General features: G+C 38.5%; 1 protein-coding gene and 1 pseudogene across 1 annotated transcript in view; both read right to left on the reverse strand.

Annotated features, from left to right (window-relative positions):
- Positions 1–783: 783 nt before the first annotated feature.
- Positions 784–4,491, reverse strand: LOC124976603 (integrator complex subunit 13-like; annotated as a pseudogene).
- A 10,632-nt stretch (positions 4,492–15,123) lies between these two features.
- The window catches only part of Gch1 (GTP cyclohydrolase 1), a 40,123-nt gene continuing 31,923 nt past the window's right edge, over positions 15,124–23,323 (reverse strand). The window contains exons 4-6 of the mRNA XM_047540845.1: positions 17,871–17,902; positions 16,879–16,963; positions 15,124–15,404 (exon numbers count right to left, since the gene is read on the reverse strand). Coding sequence (XP_047396801.1) covers positions 15,278–15,404; positions 16,879–16,963; positions 17,871–17,902 — 244 coding nt within the window. The 3' untranslated portion in view covers positions 15,124–15,277. The remainder of the gene's footprint in view (positions 15,405–16,878; positions 16,964–17,870; positions 17,903–23,323) is intronic.

Here is a 23,323-nt window from a genome sequence, read left to right on the forward strand (position 1 = left end):
AAAGTGTGGACGGGGTTGTGGCTCAGTGGTAGAGCACTTGCCTGGTGTGTGTGAGGCACTGGTTTCAATCCTTAAGAGGTACCACATTAAAAAAATACATAAGTAAAATAAAGGTATTGTGCCCATCAACAACTAACAATTAAAAAAAAAAAGAGTCTGTAAAGTGTGATGAAGTTGAGGATGAGTGGTATGGGTGGGTGCTGTGATGTTGAGACTGGTCAGCAGAAGAGTAGTCAAGACCTAGGGGACAGTGAATCTACACAGGTGATCTGATCATATAGAACTTGCTGTACACACAAGTGAGTACAAGTATATCCGGGCAAATGTAAATATTGCTATATTGTTTCAATGTCAATTTCCTGGTTGTGATATTGCATCCTAGTTTTGCTAAAAGTTAGCCTTAGGGAAAACCTGGGAGGTACACAAGTGATCTCTAGGTGTTTTTTTTTCCTTTTTTTTTTTTTTTTTGCCTTGCAGATATTTTAATAGTTTTATTTGGCAAAGATGAGACTAAGAATTTTTTTAAAAAATTTCCAGAGGGAATACCTTTTACTGTAAAATATACTTGTGTGAGTTGGAAGGACAAATCTCAAATATATATTTTTTGATCTATGTGCCAACTTTACAGTTAGTACAAAAAAGATAGTTGCTGAAATATTTTTAAAATGTAAAATGAGTCCAGGCAAGATAGCTATACAATCTTGTTGTAAAAGTACTTACATCAAATTATTGTCAAAAATATTTTTGCAATATACAAAATTTAGTCCTTCAAGTCACTCCTCACTAATGGCTAACTGTTCCACTTTCTGTTGACTCCATCCCATTTTCCTCCTTAAGATGTTGATACAACTCGGCTCTGTTATTGACAGAGTTCAAACGTCCAGCAAACTCCTAATGTTTGCTGGAATTGGCAGTATTGATTCTGTTACTCCACAAGGATAATAAGGACACTGGCCCTTTTGATTTTTCCACTTGTGGAGTTTCATCCATTTCAACAAGGAGTTTTTTGTTTGGAGGTTCTGGGGAATCAGGTGAATCTTTTATAATCTCAGCTTCAGCCAACTCTTCTTTTCCACATTCTAAGATTCCTTCATTCTCTCTGAATCTTGCCAAGGTTTCTCCCATTCCTCGTCTTCCACTGCTTTCCCTAATTTGATATCTTTGCCCTCCCTCTTTCTTCCTCATTTTTTTTTTCATTCTTCTTCTGCGGATTTGCTCCTACATGCTCAGACATTCCAAGACTCTTGGATGTTTCTCTGAGTTGTTGATATGGGCTCTGACCAGGGTTTCTTGAAATTCATTCCACATGATACGGTATCGTTTGTCTCTTTTAGGGCCCTTTCCTCTTGTAACAACTGTGGAACTAGGTAGACGATCATTTTTTCTTTCCGTATCAACTAAGCTGCATATTATTTTTGGACAGTTTAACACATTTTCTGTTGAAAATTCTTTCGCCATAACACTGACTAATGGAACTACCGCTTGCATGTTGAAAATGGTGGTTTGTCAAATAAATACAATTTTCTCATACTAGACAAAGGGGCCAAAAATATGCAATGGAGAAAAGATAGCCTCTTCAACAAATGGTGCTGGGAGAATTGGAAATCCATATGCAACAGAATGAAACTAAACCCATATCTCTCACCATGCACGAAACTAAACTCAAAATGGATTAAGGATCTCGGAATCAGACCAGAGTCCTTGCATCTTATAGAAGAAAAAGTAGGTCCACAGCTTCAACATGTCGGCTTAGGACCAGACTTCCTCAACAGGACTCCCATAGCACAAGAAATAAAAGCAAGAATTAATAACTGGGATAGATTCAAACTAAAAAGCTTTCTCTCAGCAAAGGAAACTATCAGCAATGCGAAGAAAGAGCCTACAGAGTGGGAGAAAATCTTTGCCAATCATACTTCAGATAGAGCGCTAATCTCCAGAATCTATAAAAACTCAAAAAACTCTACACCAAGAATGCAAATAATCCAATCGACAAATGGGCTAAGGAAATGAATAGACACTTCACAGAAGAAGATCTACAAGCAATCAACAAACATATGGAAAAATGTTCAACATCTCTAGTAATAAGAGAAATGCAAATCAAAACCACCCTAAGATTCCATCTCACCCCAATTAGAATGGCGATTATCAAGAATACAAGCAACAACAGGTGTTGGCGAGGATGTGGGGAGAAAGGTACACTCTTACATTGCTGGTGGGGCTGCAAATTAGTGCAGCCACTCTGGAAAGCAGTATGGAGATTCCTTAGAAAACTTGGAATGGAACCACCATTTGACCCAGTTATCCCACTCCTTGGCCTATACCCAAAGGACTTAAAATCAGCATATTACAGAGATACAGCCACATCAATGTTCATAGCTGCTCAGTTCACAATAGCCAGATTGTGGAACCAACCTAGATGTCCTTCAATTGATGAATGGATAAAAAAAATGTGGTATATATATACAATGGAATATTACTCAGCCATAAAGAATGATAAAATTATGGCATTTGCAGGCAAATGGATGAAACTGGAGAATATCATGCTAAGTGAGATAAGCCAATCTCAAAAAACCAATGGATGAATGATATCGCTAATAAGTGGATGATGACACATAATGGGGGGTGGAAGGGGTTAGTGTTAGGGTTAGAGTTAGGGTTAGGTAGGGGGGCAAGAATGGAGGAAGGAAGGACTGTATAGAGGGAAAAGAGGGGTGGAAGGGGTGGGGGGGAAGGGGAAAAAATAACAGAATGAATCAAACAACATTACCCTATGTAAATTTATGATTACACAAATGGTATGCCTTTACGCCATGTACAAACAGAGAAACAACATGTATCCCATTTGTTTACAATAATTAAAAAAAAAAAGAGAGAAAATGGTGGTTTGTGAAATAATCACAGGCCAGTAACAGGTGTTTTTCTAACTGATCCTTTGCTTATTCCAAAGGGATCTCAAGACTTCCATCAATTTTATATCTGGGATCTAGAAAAGGAGTTAATCTGTTTTCCCTCATAAATTCACCAAAATCTGTAATCAGGGTCTGTAACTCTTTCTCCACCCACATCCTTCACTAATTGAAGGTGGATTCTCTAGAATGGATGGAGAACTGCTAAGGACATGCAAAAAAATCTCTCCTTCCTGGCTTCTAAGCATATGACTATTGACTTTAGAACTCGACTTCCGTGGTTGTTCCAACAAAACAGAACAACCATTTAGAAGAAGATTAGTAAGGCAGGAAGAAGGTCTACTATGTACATCTATGGGTAAAATTCAATAAGCTTCAGTACAATAGTGTAATTCAATGCCATTTGTCCTTGATGTGCACCACTTTAAAGGTGCACTACTCATACTGCTGCCAGTATTAGTGGGTATCACCTAAGTGGGTATCACCCCTTTTCAGGAAATCTACATGTGCGTCTTTGTGATGAAGTAGTTCCACATCATAATTGGCAGATGTATTAGAGTGTTGTTCTTCCTTCATTGGAATAGAGTTGTAATAGTAGTTGAAGCCAAGTCAAAATGTTGCTGTACTAAAACATGCAATTTGGTAGCAAGATGCCATCCTGCATGAACACTATGAACTTCACTGCTTAAAACTGGGGACAACTCTTTTTTTAGGACAATCAGATACAAGGCTGTCTTCACCTTATTTCCCTAGTGAATTTCATTGTGAGTGACTCTGGAGCACATGTTTTAAACTCCTGGACTCAAGAAGACCAAAATTTACAGGAGCTAATGGCAGCATTAGTTTCTGTTGAGCCTCCTAATCCTTGGGCAGATCCAGAATGCTGCAGTATTCTGCATGGTCTTGTTGCAGCCGTGGAAACCCTTTCCAGAATTACTGAATACCATCATGAGGCTCATACTTCACTTCCGGAGAATGCAGAACATGTTGGAAATAGAGGACAAAAAATCTACCCTACTAATGCAAAAAGTGATAGTCATGCTTGAAGACTGTGTCCAGGAAACAGTTCATGAACATAACAAGCTTGCTACAAATTCAGCTCATCTCATGCAGATACAAAAATATGTGGTCTTTCTTACCACTTACATGAAACTACAGTTATCTCAAAATCGTCATTGTGAAAATGTGAACCTTCCAAGATAAATGAGGTACAAAAGTACTCCCCCCACACCAGGTAAAATAAGAAGTTAATTTGTATGCAGTAAAAATTTTAGCTATAAGACAGTTAAGATATAAGAGGACAGCTACTTTTTGACAGGGTTAGGGAGAGGTAAATAGCTCATCTGAAGTCATCTATTGTTCTTTAGGGGAGGGGAAGAGGAGGGGCTTTTTTGTTCCAAGAATTTAGAATCCTATCCTTTGTAAATAGAGATATCCACTGCACTGATGCATTGTTTATAATGGCAAACTGGAAACAATTTAAAAGTGCATAATTATGAAAATATTCGATGTATACCACACAAACCATTTAAATAAAGCTACAAGATAAGATACACCAGTGTAAAAGCTGGACACAGTGGCACATGTCGGCAATCCCAGCTACTCAGGAGGATTGCAAATTCAAGTTCAATCTGGGCAATTTAGCGAGACTCTGTCTCGAAAATAAAATTAAAAAGGCTGGGGTGTAACTCAGTGGTACAGCACTTACCTAGCATGCGCAAGGCCCTATGTTCAATTCCCACTACTAACAACAACAACAACAACAAAAGATGGGGGATGGCAAGTCTTGTGGGCTTTAGGATCTCCAAAATACTAGTTACACGAAGAAGGAGGGGCCAGAGATGGGAAGAGCAGACATCATGGTATGACTAGTGAACTAGGGCTGGGAATATAGCCTAGTGGTAAAGAACTTGCCTAGCATGTGTGAGGCCCTGAGTCCAATCCCCAGCACCACAAATACAAACATACCAACTAGTGAACTCTAATAAGAAATCTGAGACAACCTTGGAAAAGGTCAATGTAGAATGAGGGTATGATATTAAGCATTGTTGTGAATTTTAGGGGTTGTGATAATGTATGGGGTTTTTATTTTTAAGTCTTTGTTCCTTATCCATTGATATGTACTAGAGTAAATACAGATGAAATAATGTTTGAATGGGTTTGCTTTATTTAAATTCTCCAAAAGCATCTATATGTTATTTGCACAATTTAAAAAGTAAGTAAAATAAGAAAAATATTGATAGTCATTATTTATGGACTTTTTCTTTATACTTTACTATATATTTTAACTTTTCTATGATGAACAACTATTAAAATAGAAGTGGGGTGGAGTGGAATATGTTTAGAAAAATTAGATCAGAGAAATAAATTATTTATACACAGGTAATTGCAGCACTGATTATATTAATTTGGAGACAGTTCCTTTTAAGGGGCAATTTACCTTTAGACTTATCAACTGAGTGGTTGCAGATGTCCTTAACATGGATTCTGGAACTGATTGCTTACACAGTCCATACAGCTATTCTTCTGCCCAGTTGCTAGGGAATAAGGCTAATCTAGGTTTCCTGATGGGTAGGTTTTACTGATCTGAATAGTTGTATCTTATACAAGTAGTTTCCAACTGAAGGAGCTCACAGAATATCCAGGATGATTTTTTTTTTCAAAATACAATTACAGGGGCTGGGGAGATAACTCAGTTGGTAGAGTGCTTGCCTTGCAAGCACAAAGCCCTGGGTTCAATCCCCAGCACCGAAAAAAAAAAAAAAAAAAAAAAAATATATATATATATATATATATATATAATTACAAATACTGAATAGGTCTCCATAGGGTAAGGACATGTGTATTTTTGAAAGTTCCCTATGTGATTCAGATGGGCACATGTGGTCAAGAGTTCTTCACTTAAATAAACATATGTATTGTATATGCCTTAAATATTTTTGGAAGGATGCAGGAGATGGTAAAAAGGTGTCTTTGGGAAAGGGAACTGACTGGCAGAAACAGAGAAGGAGACTTTTCACTGTATATCTTTTTTATTTTTAAAATTTTATGCAAGTGTATATATTATATAATCAAATGAAGTGAAATAAAACCCAATTTTAAAAACAGGCTTTACTTTAGGCACTCAGCTCACCAGACCCACTTTTCTTTTGCTAAAGTGGGCAAAGTACTGCAAAATGGACACATTTTTTGTTGTTGTTTTTCAGATATTCTTTGCTAAAAAAAGTGTTCAAAGAAAGTATCTAAGGACTTTAAAAGAACTCTAGAAATAAACATAATATATCTTACATTCCCATAATTATAGAAACCTCTCCCCATTTTAGACTTGTACATTCTACCACTAGGAAGTACATAAAGGCAACCTCAATGGAGAAGACAAACATTTTCATTTTGCAATAAAATTAAAGCATTTTGCAAATTAAAACTACACTGAGATTTCATCTCGCTCCAGTCAAAATAGCAATTATCAAGAATACAAGCAACAATAACTGTTGGCAAAAACATGGGGATAAACCTTTATTGGATAAACTGCAATTGGTGCAACCACCCTGGAAAGCAGTATGAGACTCCTCAGAAAACTTGGAATGGAACCACTATTTGACCCAGTTATTCCACTCCTCAGTATATACCCAAAGGACTTAAAATCAGCATATTACAGTGGTGGCAGTCACATCAATGTTCAAAGCAGCTCAATTCACAATAGCTACACTATGGAACCAAACTCGATGCCTTTCAACAGATGAATGGATAAAGAAAATGTGGTACACATACACAATGGAATATTACTCAGTCATAGGAAGAATGAAATTATGGCATTTGCCAGTAAATGGATGGAACTGGAGACTAACATGCTAAGTGAAATAAGCCAATCCCCAAAAAAGCAAAGGCTGACTGTTTTTGTTGTTGTTTTTTGTTATTGTTTTTTTTTTTTTTTTTTGATCTGCAGATGCCAATTCACAATAAGATGGGGGGAGGCTAGGGAATAATAAAAGTACTTTGGATTAGACAAAGAGGAATGAAGGGAAGAGAGGAGGAATGGGAATAGAAAAAGATAATAGAATGAATTGGACATTACTTCCTTTATGCATATATGATTATTCAACCAATGTAATTCTATCTCATGTACAACCAGAATAAGAAGTTATATTCCATGTATGTATGTCAAAATACATTCTACTATCGTGTATAAGTAATAAGAACAAACAAAAATTAAAATAAAAATTTTTTAAAAAGTAAAGCATTGCGGGCTGGGGATATAGATCAGTTGGCAGAGTGTTTGCCTCACATGCACAAGGCCCTGGGTTCAATACATAGCACCACAAAACAAAAAAAAGAAAAAAAGTAAAGCATTTCATTAAGTATCTGTGATGATAGCAGTTGTCTGGCTTACCTGAGAACAGAGGTGGCAATAAAGTTTTCCTTAATATCTTTTTATGCTGCTTGAATTATGTGCTAAGCGCAAGTACTACTAGTTTAAAAATATTTTTTAAAAATACAAACATCAATCCAGTGTGATCAGATGGAACTACCAGGTGACCAATATAGTTCTACTGTAAAATTACTCCCATCAGTGCCTTTGAGTTCAAAGGTCAAAGTTGACTGTGTACATCTTCCAAAGGAACAGACTGACAGGTCAACTGGAAAAGATTAACCAGCTCCATGGTGACCTAGAGGTGATCCAATGGGCTCACCAAAGATCAGCAGATAGAGTCAAGGAACCTTGGCCCTTTAATCCAGTGGTGGGTGAGGCAAATCATTTAATCCTCCCTGACCTCCAACTCACTTACAAAATGGAAATATTCCTCCTCAAAACAACTCTTCCATGTTGAGTGTTGGGCATACACATCACCACTACATTGTCGTAGGATCTCTTTAGGTGGTAAAGGGTTCAATAAAACATGCATGTAAAGAAGTGTCTGGGACACAGTGATTGATAAGCAGAGATGATGGAGGTGGTGGTGCTGCTGTTGATGGTGCATCATTAAGGGGAAGATTTAGACCCCACCCCCACAAAAACTAAAATACAGGAAATAAATGATCAGTTCTCAGACTCAGGGTTTTTGTATTTTAATTTTTTTCTAACAGTATTCTAGTTAAAAGGCAGTGAGAACTCATTGTTGTTCAGGTGAACAAGACATGTTTCATTTATTATTATTTTTAAATATTAAATTTTTATGGCTATTCTGTTAAAATATTCAAGCATTGGGAGACGGAAGATGGCAGAGTGGAGGAAAGCTGTTTTCCAAGCTTCCCCATGGCGTGGAAACAAAGCAGTGCATGTACAGTTTCTCAGCAAGGTGGGTGAAAGAGGAATTTAACTAAAATTTAATATTGGACACTCAAAGCGCCTAGGGACTCAAAAACTTGGTACAATAAACAAAGAAGAAAGAAAACATTGGAGCCAACCTGGGGACTGTAGCCAGTGCGAATTCACAGCAGACAGAGTTGGGGGACATAGGTTTGCACAGAGAAACCTGGGATCAAAAATACTGCCTAATGTTAGCTGATCCAGAGGCTGCACAGAGCACTGGTGCTTGAAAAGCGTGCTTTGTGTCTCAACTGACCACAGAGAGCAGAGGTGGGAGCCATCCTGGGGCAATCTCACTGCAACTCCAGCTGCAAGAGATGGGCGATCAGAGCAAACAACATCCCAGTAGGCGCCTATCATGTGACTTAGGCCAGGCCTGGTGAAATGAGAGTGGAACAGGCGCAGAGTAGACTGTACCCAAGGGGTTTTGAGTCAGAAGGGCAAACAGGAGTCCCACTGGATTCTCCTTTGTGTCTGGAAGCTAACAAGACCAGCTGAAGTGGACCAGGTGTCTGAGCAGGTGGGGGTGAATACACTCAGGAACTAAGCCCAGGAAGCAGTGAGTGGAGTATCACCCTTCACCTCACAATTGGATTTCTTGGGAGGCCCCTGAGAACCTGACCCACATCACAGATAGGATATGGTCTTGCCCTAGAGGTGGTCATTCCATTCTCTCCAAAGAAGGCTCCACTCAACAAAGCCCCTGAGACCTGATTAAAACTAAGTGCCTCCTTCTGGAACTCCCCTCACAGAACACTGCAGAAGCAGGACCCTGGGAGTGCACCAAACTGATGCAAATGGACAAAACACCAACTGATAGAACTTCCTAACCCATCCTACCTCACACTGATGAGAAGGAAAACTGAGTCTTGTATCAATCAGCTTGAATCTTAGGCCACTGCACTGGCAGCTCAGAAACCAACAAAAAACAGGAAGGGCTTAACAACCCCATGCCTTGCTTTATCAGTGAACTTAAGAAGAATTGGAAATAAAGACTACTGAACATAGAAAGAAACAACCCAATCTGGTCAACTATTTTGACCACCTTGGTGGAGAGGGTTCCTTTTTTCTTCATTAACATTTTTTAAATTTATTTTTATTATTTTATTTTATTTTTTGATACTGGGGATTGAACCCAGGGACACTCAACCACATCCCCAGCCTTTTTATATATTCTATTTAGAGATAGATCTTGCTGAATTGCTTAGGGCCTCACTGTGTTGCTGAGGCTGGCTTTGAATTCATAATCCTGCCTCAGCCTCCCAAGCTGCTGGGATTAAAGGAGTAGGCCAGCCCACCCAGTTTATTTTTTATTCTTTCTGTGTATGGGAGTGTGTGTGTGTGTGCATGAATTCTAGCTGTGCTGAATGGTTCAAGGACATATAGACACACACATTTCTTTTTCTTTTAAATTTAGCATTTTTAAAATACAATTATTTTTACCTAGCATTTTCTTTTGAGAATTTGGGAATTTGGGAATTGAGAGGAGGCAAAAGTCCCAAACCAACAAGAAAGACCCAAGGAAGAACAATCAGAGGGGGAACTCAGGTCTCACCCCTTGACATCTACTCATACAGAGAAGTCCCAGAACAAATAAGATAATTATACAGAAAAGGACATATGCAAAAAAAAAAGAGGGGAATCCACCTCAATTGATGAGCAAGTCCTAAGACTTCTGCACACATGAGAAAACTCCCCCAAAATCCACAATCCCCAAGAAAGGATCCCACTAATAGTGAGGTTGACAAAAATCCAGAGAAAGATTATAAAAAACTGATTATCAAAATGTTCAGTGAACTAAAAGACTGGAATATATAAGAACTCTGGGACAAAACTAAAAGACTGAACCTGAGAATCACTGGGATAGAAGAGAACAAGGAGATACAAACTAAAGGCATGAAGAGCATTTTCAATGATATAGTTATAGAAAACTTTTCCCATATCAGAAACAACATAGACATCCACATACCAGAGGCATACAGGGCCCCAAATAGACCTAGTCAAATGAGAAGCTTGCCGAAACATATCATGATCAAAATGCCTAACACAGAAAATAAGGAAAGAATATTAAAAGCTGCAAGAAAGAAACATGAGGTCACTTTTCAAGGCAAACCAAAAAGGCTCACTTTTGATTTATCAGTCTAGACCCTAAGATCAGGAGGACCTGGAATGACATAATCTAAGTCCTAAAAGAAAAAAGTGCCAGCCAAAATTATTATACCCAGCAAAGCTCACTTTCAAATTTGAAGGGGAAATAAATACTTCAAATACTTGATTCACTTCAGAAAGAGGTGGTAATGACAACTGTTGAGCAAGAAGTGGTCAAAAAAGATTTCAATAAGGACTTCAAGTTCACATGCTCCTTGCTCAAAGGCAAATTGACTTTCAGAAATACCTGGAATTAGTTGCCCTTGGTTAGAGGCACTTCCTAAATGACCAGTAAAAAAAAATTCTGTCCCTGCTACTCAGAAGGATTTTAAGCTGATTTTTATTTACTAGCTTTTTTTTTTTTTCTATTCAGTTTATCCTGTTTTAGAAGTCAAATGGCCCTGCAAGGAGAAAAATCTCCATAAAGAAATTTACCAGTCAAGATAAAACATGACTATAAAAATCAGTATCATCACTCATATAGTAGGAAAACCCACAATAAGACAAATTGGGGAGAGGTGCAGTTCATTTGTCTATTTGTTCAGCACATTTCCAAATGTGAGAGGATTCAGGAAGAGAGAAAAGAAACTCCCATCTTAAAGTCAGGAGAAAATCAATAGCCCAAGGAAGTTTTCAACATGCCCTGGCATTTCATCATGGGACTCCATGAATCCAGGCTTCTCAAAGCTCACCAACAGTCATGCCACATTCCTCTGGGCAGCACAGTCAGTTCCAGAAGCTAAAGGATTTCTCAAAAGGTCAGAGTTGTGGACACATTGCTCAAAGCAAACAGTAGAATGTGGAAATGAGAGGAAAAGCAGATAGATGTATTAGGACTACCCTACCAAGACTTGCCAAGTCATAGCTGCCCAGCTGGGAGGAATAAAAAAAGAAAAAAAATAATAAGCTGCTTAAATACAAGACTTGGGATGTCACTTCCTCCCCACCCCACGTCAACCAGAACCCTATTTTCTTACTCAAAGGGTCATGAAAATGTAACAGAACAAGTCAGAGGTGTAAAAACCCAAGCATTCCTACCATTCAACCAGCATCTTGGAATTCCCCAAGAATAGGCCCTCAAAGTGATGTCAAGTCTTCTAGGATTCATCATTTCCAGTTCTATAATAACCTTTCCACTGGTTTAACCAAAATCTCAGCAGCCAAGTTACCCTCTAAGCTGAAGCCAAAGAAGCATGTGGTAGATGTTTTAAAACAGCCTGCCCCAAAAGAACAGACCCAGAAAAAAGAATGAACTCTGTTTCATACCTGGGGAATACCTGGTTCCAAAGAAAAGCTAAGTCCAGGCTAAAGGCCAGACAGAACCAGACCCCACCTGGGCTAGCTCAGTGGCTGCAGTACCACTTCATTTGGACAGCTACAGACATTCTGGCAATGGACATGTTTCAGGGAAAACAAAAGAAACAAAACAAAACAAAAAAAAAGCAAAAAAAAAAAAAAAAACTAAGGATAATATGAAGGGAGGAGCCAGGAAGAAAGTCTATAAGATTCTTTTTTTTTTTAATTTTATAAAATTCTTAAGAGACTTAAGAAACAGGCTAACCAATGGCAATATATGAACCTCATTATACCTTGATTCAAATAAATTACTAAAAAAGATTATGAGCCACAGTGGGGGAAAAAATTAAACACAGGATATTTGATATTAAAGAACTAATTTTTTCTATGTGTGGTAATGAATGGCATTTGGTTATGGAATTCTTCCCCTGATTCCACTTCATTTAATAATATGAAATATTTACGAATGAATTGATGCCTGGGAATTGCTTTCTAATAATCCAGCGGGGATGAAGATATTGAGGAAAAACGATGGCTATGAATTGAGACTTCTTGAAGCTGGGTGATAAGAGCATGGGGTTCATATACTGGTTCTCTACTGCTATACGTATTTTATTTTACATGATAACAATTAAACTAAAAATAAAGCAAGTGTCTCTGGAAGGGGTGGGATAATCAGGTACTGGTACCTTGAACTTGTCTACTGAGACTCCTTAGCCTCACCAAAGGAACTTTGTCCATCGTGGTGAATCCAGGTGTTCTGTGTTGATGGAAAGCCTTTAAAATCCTTGGCTGACAAACGAGGAACTTGACCAATCAATATGTGAGAAGACAGAACAGCCACTCCTGTTCCGATGAGCAGCTCACTATTTTGACACTTTTTGAGTTGTAGTTTAAGGAATGTTTTATCAGTAGACACTCCATTATGAGATCCATTACCCACCGTCTATGGGATCCTACAAGGAGCAGCAGGCCACTCTAGTGTCCAGCACCGAGACACTGGTAACCAGTGAGGGCAGGGGCCACTGCCCAGGGGAGAGGGGATGTAGAGAAGACCACCAGCAAGAAGGAATGAGGTCACTGGGTGCAGGGCAGGAAGACGGCAATAAAATCCTTACTACCTAACTGCAGTTTTCGCCCAAGTCAGGCTCTTCCTAGAAGGAAGGAAACCTTCCTCCACTCCCTGCCTGCCTGCCTCTCTACCCAGCCTGATCCTTCCTCAACAGCTCCCACACAGGAAGCAATGCTGGATCCCACAAGGCTACAGTCTTAAACTTAGGACTAGGACAGCAGAGGGACATGAGGGTCATTCAGATTCCTGACTCAGCTGGGACCCCCACTTCCTACTGAAGTTAGTAACACCAGCAAATATCAGAGACACTGTCAGAGCCTAGGGTCACTTGAGATGTATCGTCTAATGGTTTAATGAAAAAGAGAAGCCCTGATGATGGGCATTGTAGCTAAAACAGAATTAAGATAATCAGATTAATAGATAGGTGATGTTTATACTGGTGGTTGAAAAAAAGAAACTTTCACAAGACAAAGTTAGAACACTTTAATAATTTAAATAGAACCAATGTCAGGAATACACATACATAAAATTCAAACAATGTAACTGAACAGTATATTTAAATGCATCAAATTCTTAAAAATCCCCCCCAAATAGATTCAGTATCATGAATATGAAAAAGTAATTTTGAAGTACTACAGACCAGAGTAAAACAGACAAGATCATTACTTTGCATTTACCAATGAGACAATTTACCTATGGATACAACACACTTTCTAAGAACACTTCTAGGGAATGTCAGGACAAAGTAACTCCAAAGGAATAAAAATGATCTCCAAAAACGATTATTGATTTATTTATTTGCAGTGTTGGGGATTGAACCCAGGGCCTTGCACATGGTAGGCAAGTGCTCTCCCACTGAGCTATATCCCTAGCCCTACAAAGATGAATTTATAGCTAACAATTTCTTTGGTCCTTCAAGTCACACTTGATTTTACTTTAAAATACCAAACATGAGTTGGAATTCTATCCAGGAATGTCTAAATATTAAGCAGGTTAATGTTGATTCCAAATTAGCTTTAACATGGAACTCAAAAATCAACCGCCATTGTACTCCAAATACAATAAAAGACCAGGGGAAAGTAGTAGAGATTTTTAAAAAAAGAAGAAAAAGAAAAGAAAGAAACCTCTTCCATCTTGCTCCATTATAAGCTAAATGGCATCTAAGTGGCAGAGAAAGGATGATCACAGTTCAAGTAAGCAACATAGTTAATTTTTTTTCAGGTATGGGATTAATCTGAAGAGCACTATGCTGACCAAATAAGAGACTTCTCTGTAGAGTAACTGTGCTGTTTTTGTGGGGGAGTTAGGGGTTTTTGTTTAAATTTGGCCCACACTGCCCCAGTGGAATAAAATTTAATATAAATGGTAATAAGGCAACAGCTTTCTGGACTGAAAGATCTACACCACCTGAACAGAGTCACACTGAGGACAAGACCCAAGACCCACGTGGACCGAAAGGAAAACAAGACCAGAGCTCTCAGCGCATTTTCACAAACACAGACAGCACAGCTTTGTGAGGATAGTGGCGCAGCTTCCAGGGGCCACGCTCAGTTCATCTGCACTCTTTCGGGCTTATGGAAGCTAGGGTTCTTTAGACCTGACAAAGATGAGCACTCTGAAAAGTTTCTAGAAATCTTTAGAAAAATATTTCATAAGATCAAAATAAAAATGTTTGAAGGCATCTACATGGAACATACAAAGTAAACTCCCAAGAAACTTCTAAAGAGACAGCTGTGGGACTAGTTATTTGCAGTGTCAGTACTAAGACTTATAAAATAATGGCTTTTAAAAAAAGGTAAAAGTATCTACACTCTAAACTGGTGTGATATTCTCATCAAGGCACAGAGAATTAAATGTCTAAATCCCTGTATGTTGACATGAGAATAACTCGTAAACAACTCCAGGAACCGATTCCCTGTACTTGAATTAAGAAAGAAGGTAGAAATGTGCCTTTTAAACTCACAGTAAAATTAAAAAACAGATATTCCACCACCTTCCCTTGGTGACAAATGTTAAAAATGGATAATTGATAAATATGTAAAAACAAAATGTCACAAGTGAATAAACATGATCGAAATGGAGCTGCTGGACTTTGAATTCACAGAGCAATGCTACACACTGTTCATAAATTATTAGAGCACGTTTGCATTATACCATTTCTGTGGCAGAGGAAAAAGGAACATATTGGCCATAAGTTTCTCCCATGACGGATTCTCCCATGCTGATGAGACAGATCACGGCAGGATTTCAACTCCACACATACACTCTCCTCCTCCCCTGCACCCTCGGGTTATCTGAATGGCAGTGGTTTGTGCATGTGACTTAGGCTACTGGCAGTTCACCTCAGACACTGCCCCTCAAAGGTGGCAGGAAGAAAGCGCAGGGCTCGCCCCTGTGTGAATCATCTTTAATTTGACTTTATAAATAATTTTAAATACAATTAGTGACAAGAAATAAAGTTAACATCTGTAACAACTGAAAAGGGGAGGTACAATGAAGACAACGCCACTGACGGCAGAACCTGGGCCGGGCCTCGCTCGCTCAAGTTCAGCTCCGAATGAGAGTGAGAAACTCCTCCCGCGTCTTGGGGTCTTCCCGGAACACACCCAGCATTGTACTGGTCACAGTTTTGCTGTTCATTTTCTGCACCCCTCGCATTACCATACACATGTGTCTACAAAACAAGACAACGAAGGTGGCTTTAAGGAGCTGGTTGTCCTGGTTTGATTTTTAAAATAAAAAGCAGGTCAAAAGATTAATCTCAGCTCAGTGACCCTTCTGAGGCAAATGGTGCCTCAAACTTTTTTTTTTTTTTTGAAGTTTTTAAAGTTGTGTAGTTTTTATTCTTATCAGTGGTTGAATCCTTGATACACCGGACAAGAGCAGAGAAAATGGAATTTTCTTTATGGGTGAACATAATAGAAAGGGTCTTCAGAGACCAAAGCAGTGCTGAACTAGCTCAGGCGTTTAGAGAACTACGCGAGCATGCGCATCCCACCAGGCAGAACCCAGGTAACAGGCCAGTGGGTCTGAGCAAGCGGCTGGAGCCACATCATGTACACTGAACAGAGGTCAGGGCAGGGCATCAAATGGCTGAAACTGCCCACGCTGCGGGTGCAATTCTCATAATTCACTCTAACTTAAAGAAGTGTCTGCATCTGGAGATCATTATGTGACGTGAGATAAGCCAGGCTCAGAGAGACAAGGGCTGCATGCTTTCACTCACGTGCGAAAGGCAAAAAAAAAGCGGATCTCACAGAAGTTGGGCATAGATTGGCGGTACTCCAGGCCCGGGAGGGAAGCCGGAGGGAGGGCGGAGAGGGGCTCCTCAGGGGGCACTAAGCTGAGGTTCAACAGTAGCAAGAGGTCCACAGTCCTGTCTGTGTACAGTAGGGTGACGATAGGTGAAAATAATGTACTACAGATTATAAAAAGCTAGATAAAGAGTTTGAAAGTTTTTACCACAAAGAAGCAATAAATATTTGGGGATGGGCTAGGGATATAGCTCAGTTGGTAGAGTGCTTGCCTCACATGCACAAGGCTCTGAGTTCAATCCCCAGCACCATAAAAATAAGAAAAGAAAGTGAATATTTGGGGAGACAGATTTGTTTTACCTGACTTACATATGACAGCATGTACACATGTATCAAAATATCATTTGGTATCCCACAGATAGGTACTATTTTTGTTTTTATGTATCAGTAAAAAAAAAAACCACAAAACTTTAAAAACAATTAGACATTTCTTTTCTCTTTAAAAAGAATTATCTTCAGTTGTCTTTTGTACCAATTCTTAGCTTTTTCTCTTTTAGATGTGTGGTAAAATATTAGAAAAATTACTTGAATCAACAAAAAGCTAAAAGAGAGAGAGAGAGAGAGAGAGCATAAAACAAATCTCTACAATATGCTTATGACACCCTGCACTTCCACAACCCTCATCCACTCCCCAAAATAAAACCGCTCCCATACCCTGGTTCTTGTATCAGCAACACAGTGATCCAAAGAGGGTGAAGGGTTAGGCCCAGAGATAAAAGCTAGCAATGGCAACTGTCTGGCATCACTCGGTGCTAGGAAAACCAAGCAGCACTAAATGTCAAGATCAATTTTTGCATACCACTGTGACATTATCAAAGGCAGGTGCAGACTTACGTTGCTTCAACCACTACCCCAACTCCTGCAGGTTGCAAGGCTTCTGTGATTGCCACTGCAATTTGTTTTGTGAGACGTTCTTGAACTGTGAAGGGGACAAAGAGCTCAGTTTAAGAGTCAAACACAAACGGTTAGGTTTATTTTTCTCTAGAATATTCGAAATCTTAAAAAGCAGACTTCTGAAATATTTAAGAGCCATGACAACAGCTTTTTCCGGTTTGCTTTTTCTACTACCGAGCCATGCTGAGGCCCTGGTTCAGTTCCCTCACCTGCACTGTAGGTGCTGAAGAGAACCCTGGGAGCCCTCCAGCATCTCTGCAGGGGAGCGATTAGAAAGGCAACTAGCTCCTAACACTTGCAGGAAAACCAACAGAATATTGGTTAACAAGCAACTCCACAGAAGTAAAGTGGAGCAGATAAACAGCTTGCAACACTAATAACAAAGGGGCTAATTACTGAATTGTTGAAAACCAACCCATTTAACCTAAATACTGTGCTGTCTAAAACAACGCATCTTTGAATACATATGAAAGTGTTCACTGAAGCACTGCATTCATCGGAAAACTGACAAAAATCCCCAAATATCTATCAGAGAGGGGACTGGCTAAATCAAGCCATGGAATACAATGGAAGTCTAAGCAGCCACCAAAATGAATGAGGAATATATGTGGAAATGAATGAGCATGTATGTGGAAAAACTGTTTAAGGTTCGTTAAATGAAGGGAAAAAAGAAAGCAAGGCCAATTATATATAATATTGGACCACTTTTGTTTGAATATGACACAAATAAACTGATTTGAAAACACTGGCATATGCATGGAAACGTGAAGGAATGTGCAAACACAACAGTGATTTCTGTCTTGAAACAGACATTGTCTTTTATCTTCCTATGAGGTTTTAATTTTTGTTACATTTATTACACTTTGAATACAATAAAGATACTTTTTTGAAATAAAAAAAGTTTTCTGTAAATAAAGATCATAAAAGTTTACCTTGCAGTCTTCTACTATAGATTTCTACGATCCTAAAAAAGAAGGAATTGTTTTAGTTAATCATACCTTACTTGAAGTGAAACTGCTAAGTCTACCTCCCAAGACTAAAAGGACTCTGTTGAAGTAATAGCTGGGTGTGGACAGGGGATAATGATTTTTACCATGAAACAAGTTCCACCTGAGACGCGGTCCCACGGATACCACAATCACACTACACACAGTGGGGCTTTCTTATGTCCCTAAATGATGGGGGGAAGGGGACTAATGAGTCTCCAAGTATAACGTTTACTTAGAAAAAACACAAAGATGAGCTGCAAAAAAATTTTTTAGTTGTAGATAGACGCAATAACTTTATTTATTTATTTATTTTTATGTGGTGCTAAGGATAGAACCCAGTGCCTCATGTGCTAGGCACGCACTCTTCCACTGAGCCACAACCCCAGCCCCTGAACTACAAAATTTTAGAAGTCCCAAGTCATCAATTTTAGGCTAAGTCTCAAGTGTTCCAATTAATCATATTGTTCTATCAGAGCTTAAAGATCAAGTCAAAAATAAAAGACTATTCATTAATTAATATCAGGCCAATTAGCTGGCCATGGTGGTGCATGCCTATAATCCCAGTGACTCAGTAGCTGAGGCAGGAGGATTTCAGGTTTGAGATCAGCCTTAGCAACCTAGCAAGGTCCTAAGCAACTTAGTGAGACTCTGTCTCAAACTGGGGGAAAAAAAATGGGGTGGGGGACTTGGATGTGGCTCAGTGTGGCTCAATGGTTAAGTGGTTCAATCCCCAGATATATTTAAAAAAAAAATCAGGTCAACTACAACACCAACTAAATCTGTTAATGTAATCAGATTAGGATGGATTTCATTTCTTTCAGACATCTCTTCATAAGATAGGTTTATGTAAGTACTTTGTATGATTAACCTCCCCCCAAATAAAAAACTCCTGATATTACAACACAATCTGTTCAGGTGATGAATTCTTCCCTGTCTAGTCATGAAATGCAAATATGGCAATGTGATTAACCCATTTGAGGTGAACAATTCACAATGAGAATGTTTTCTTTAAACTTTGATGCTTTAGTCATGAATTTGGGGACCATCCTTCATGTCCCCAGTAGGAATACAATATCTAAGGAATATAACTATATCACTTGGAACACAAATCTGAGAAAGGGTGGTTTTCAAGCTCCTACCTAGGAGCTATGTCATATTTCTTACTGGGTCAAATTTCTATATATATAACTTCTGATGGGTTTTCAGGTGATTAATTTGTTACACTAATTTCAAAAGTTAAGAATGTCTTTCTCATTTTTTTTTCCTTGAGTAGAATTTCAGGTGTAATATTAGAAAAGTGTTAACACTGGGCATCTGTTTTGCTCCACACTTTAATAGGGATGTCTCTAATACTTTATTATCATGCATGGTGTCTCGCATCTCTGGTAGAGAGTTGGGGATAACAAGAGGATTGTTCATGCATTTTTTTTTGAATGACTATATGATTATGTAGTGAACATGTTCCCTATGCTCAGAGAGCTTATAATTTTTTATTCCTAGTTTAAGTAAGGAATAGATAGGCTAAGGAGAGCGGTAAGAATGAAGGAAAGAAGGACTGTGTAGAGGGAAAAGAGGGGTGGGAGGGGTGGGGGGGAGGGGAAAAATAAAATAAACATCATTACCCTATGTAAACGTAAAAAAAATAAAAAAATTAAAAAATTAAAAAAATTTAAAAAAAAGAAAAAGAAAATTATAATCTTCCTTAAAAAAAAAAAAAAAAAAAGTAAGGAATAGGTGTTGAATTTTTTTTTTTTTTTTTTTTTTTTTTTGCAGTGCTAGGGATTGAACCCAGGGCCTTGTGCTTACAAGGGAAGCACTCTACCAACTGAGCTATCTCCCCAGCCCATGAATTTATAATGCCTTTTCACCATTTCACATGCCTTTTCTGAATTTAAAAAAAAAAATCTTTATTTTGTTCTCATCCTGGGAAGATAATTTGTTAAGAGCTATTTTTTGGGAACAGAATTCTTGTTTGTGTTTTTTTTTTTTTTTTGGGGGGGGGAGGTGCTGGGGATCAAACCCAGGGCCTTGTGCTTACAAGGCAAGCACTCTACCAAGTGAGCTATCTCCCCAGCCCCAGAATTCTTGTTTGACACCAACAGTTATCTGCCTTTTAATACTGTCGTTGTCAAACCAATGGTCAGTCTAACCACTATTACTGCATAGCTAATCAATATTTTCTCCATGGCTACTTTTATGACATTTGAGTATGTGTACTCTGAAGTTTACCAGGTTTTGTCTCTGCATAGATTTAAATTTTTCTCATTTGGGATTTACTAGCCTTCTTGAATCTAAAGTGATTCACGAAGTGATTTTGCAAGTGATCTGAAAACTTTTCCAGGAATTATCTTTTCTAATATTTCATCTACTCTGTTACATCTCAGAATTCCAACTGTCTCCTACATCTGTTAAATTCAATCTCATATTTTCTGCTTGTCTCTCTGAATTGTATTCTGTGCAATTTTTTCAGACCTTTCTTTCAGTTCACTATATTTTCATCTATGCCTACTCTGCTATTCAATGAGCATACTAGGCTTTGGTATCATTTATCATATTTTCCCTTTACTTCTAGCAGTTACATTTGGTTCTTTTTCTGATTTGCCTGGCTAACTCTGAAAATTTCTTATTGCTTGGTCAAACTTTCAATACTCTTACTTTTTAATACACTTGCTTTATATTCTGTATCTGATAATTCCAGCATCTGCCCTCTTTGCACATTTGTGGCTTTTCTTTTACTTTTGAACTCATGTTCCTAAGACTTCACTTGTGGGGATTCTTTGAATCCTGGATAAAAGTGCATCAGAGAACGTGAACTTTTTCATGCCAGAGACTAGAAAGCTACCTCCTTGGGGTCATTTTAAATAAATTACTGACTTGGGCTGGCCCAGCTCCCACCTTTTTTTTTTTTTTTCTTTTCCTAATTTTATTTGAGACAGGGTCTCACTGAGTTACCCAGGTTGTCCTCCAATTTATAATCCTTCTGCCTGAGACTCCAGAGTAGCTGGAATTACAGGTATGTACCACTGCATCCAATTGTGCACCAGGGACTGAACCCAGGGGCACTCAACCACTGAAACACATTCCCAGCCCTTTTTTAATTTGTATTTTGAGACAGGGTCTCACTAAGTTGCTTAGGGCCTCACTAAGTTGCTGAGGTTGGCTTTGAACTTCCAATCCTCTTGCTGGAATCTCTTGAGCCACTGGGATTACAGGCATGTGCCACCACACCTGGCTAATTTGACTTTTTCTAATGGTTAGTTGTATATCGAGGTTTTCTAACTCAGTGCAATCCATTCTCTCCTATCTTAAAAAAAAAATTCATAAAAATTTTTAAATGTAAGGCATATTTTTAGTTACATATCATCTCATCCCTAGATATTAATATATATCCTCTCAATCAATTAGGCTCCCCGAGAATTTCTGATTTGGACTTGTGATTTCTATTCTTTTGGGGTTTTCTCACTTATTCTGCAGTTTGAATTTTATCTTTAAAGCTATAAGAAGCCACAAAAGGAACAGCATGATTAAATCCACAGTCTAGCAAAAACATTCCAGCAGCACATAAGAACAAATGCAAGGACCCTCAGAGGTGAGAGGCAGCGGAGCCAGGCGCTTGACATATAGTCCAGGAAGAAGAAAAGGCTCATGAGGAGGGGCAGAAGTGAGGTGCTACAGGAGGCACGGAGCACCCAACAACAGAGGAGAGCCCCTCCCCGTTCCTGGATCAGAATACTTCCAGATTTAACAACAAAAATGAGGCCACACAAATAAAATAAAATAAAGAACTGGTAACTATAGAAAAGTTTTAAATTACTTTACGGAAAAATTATACTATAAAGCAAAATCAAAACACAAATGGAAAGGTTGGGAAAAATTACTTCTGGCACCTGACCTAAATGTGTAAACATTCAAAGAGCTTATGCATATCAGTAATTAAAAAAAAAAAAGCAACCAAATGAAAAATTAGGAACTTTCTGAATTTCACTCTATGAAAGAAATTCAAAATGAGCTGAGAATGCAGCTTAGTGGTGGAGTGCTTGCTCAGCATGTACAAGGTTCTAGGAGGGAAGGAGGGAGAGAGGAGGAAAAGAAGGAAGGAAAGACAGGAAGAAAGGAAGGGGAAGGAAGGAATGGAGGGAGAGGGAAGGGGATGTTCAAATAAAACAATAGATGTCGTTTTTCACTTACCAATGTGCAAAGATTTAAAAGTAAGATGAAACCCAGTGTTAATAACAGTGTGGAGAAACACACCCTCTACCTATTACCAGAGTATAAGCTGGCATGATACTATGGAGAGAAATTTGGCAATATCAAACATTTCAACTACCTTAACCCAAAAAGTCCATCATAGTAATTTCTCTTAGATGCAGATTCAAAGTATGCAAAGAAAATAAACAAAAATATGTTCAAAGCATTTTCTTTTTCTGTTTTTGACAGTCTCAAAGAGCAAAGACTGACTTAATGAATCAATCAACCAAAGAAATGTTATACAGTCCTTAAAAATAACTTGGACATGTTAGACGAAAAGATACACAAGAAATTCAAAGTGTTTTAAATTTTTAAAAAGGCAGTAATAGTACAGCATATAATCTCCTTTGTTGTTGTTTTGCTAGTTAAAGGGCTATGTTTGTGTTTGCACAGAAATTTTCCTGAAGGATAGTGAAAGAAATTGCTGTAACTTTAATTCTGAAGAAAGGAAATAAAAAACAAAAGCTTTCCCGTGGGACTGGGGTTGTGGCTCAGTGGTAGAGTGCTTTGCCTAGCATGTGTGAGGCACTGGGTTTGAATCTCAGCACTACACAAAAATGAAATAAAGATATTGTGTCCATCTACAACTAAAATTGCTTTTTAAAAAAGTTTTCCCTTTACTCATTTATTTGTATTTAAGTGGAAAGTGTGGTGTGTGTGTATGTGTGTTTGTGTGTGTTTATTTATTAATTTATTTTGAGATGGAGTCTTGCTACATTGCCCAGACTAGTCTTGAACTCTTGGGCTCAAGTGATTCTCCTGCCTCAGCCTTCCAAGTAGCTAGGACCATAGGCATGTGCCACCTTGCCTGGTAGTAGTATGCTACCTTTATGATAGAGAGGAAAGAAAGAAAAAATGTTCCCTCTGGGGCTGGGGATATAGCTCAGTTGGTAGAGTGCCTGCCTGGCACGCACAAGGCCCTGGGTTCAATCCCCAGCACCACAAAAAAAAAAAAAAAAAAAGACCCTGGGTTCAATCCCCAGCAAGGAAAAATGTTCCCTCTGTAATCTAATGCCCACCCTATCTTTACCAACTCCCCATCATGCTTGGCTAAATCTCTTCCTTCCATCAGTGATCCTTGGTTCCTACCCACTGGAATGTGCCCTGCAACTACCTTTTGCATTTGCTCAAGCAGTAAGCTACTTAGA

This window comes from Sciurus carolinensis, chromosome 2 (genome assembly GCF_902686445.1).
Source record: "Sciurus carolinensis chromosome 2, mSciCar1.2, whole genome shotgun sequence".
NCBI lineage: Eukaryota > Metazoa > Chordata > Mammalia > Rodentia > Sciuridae > Sciurus > Sciurus carolinensis.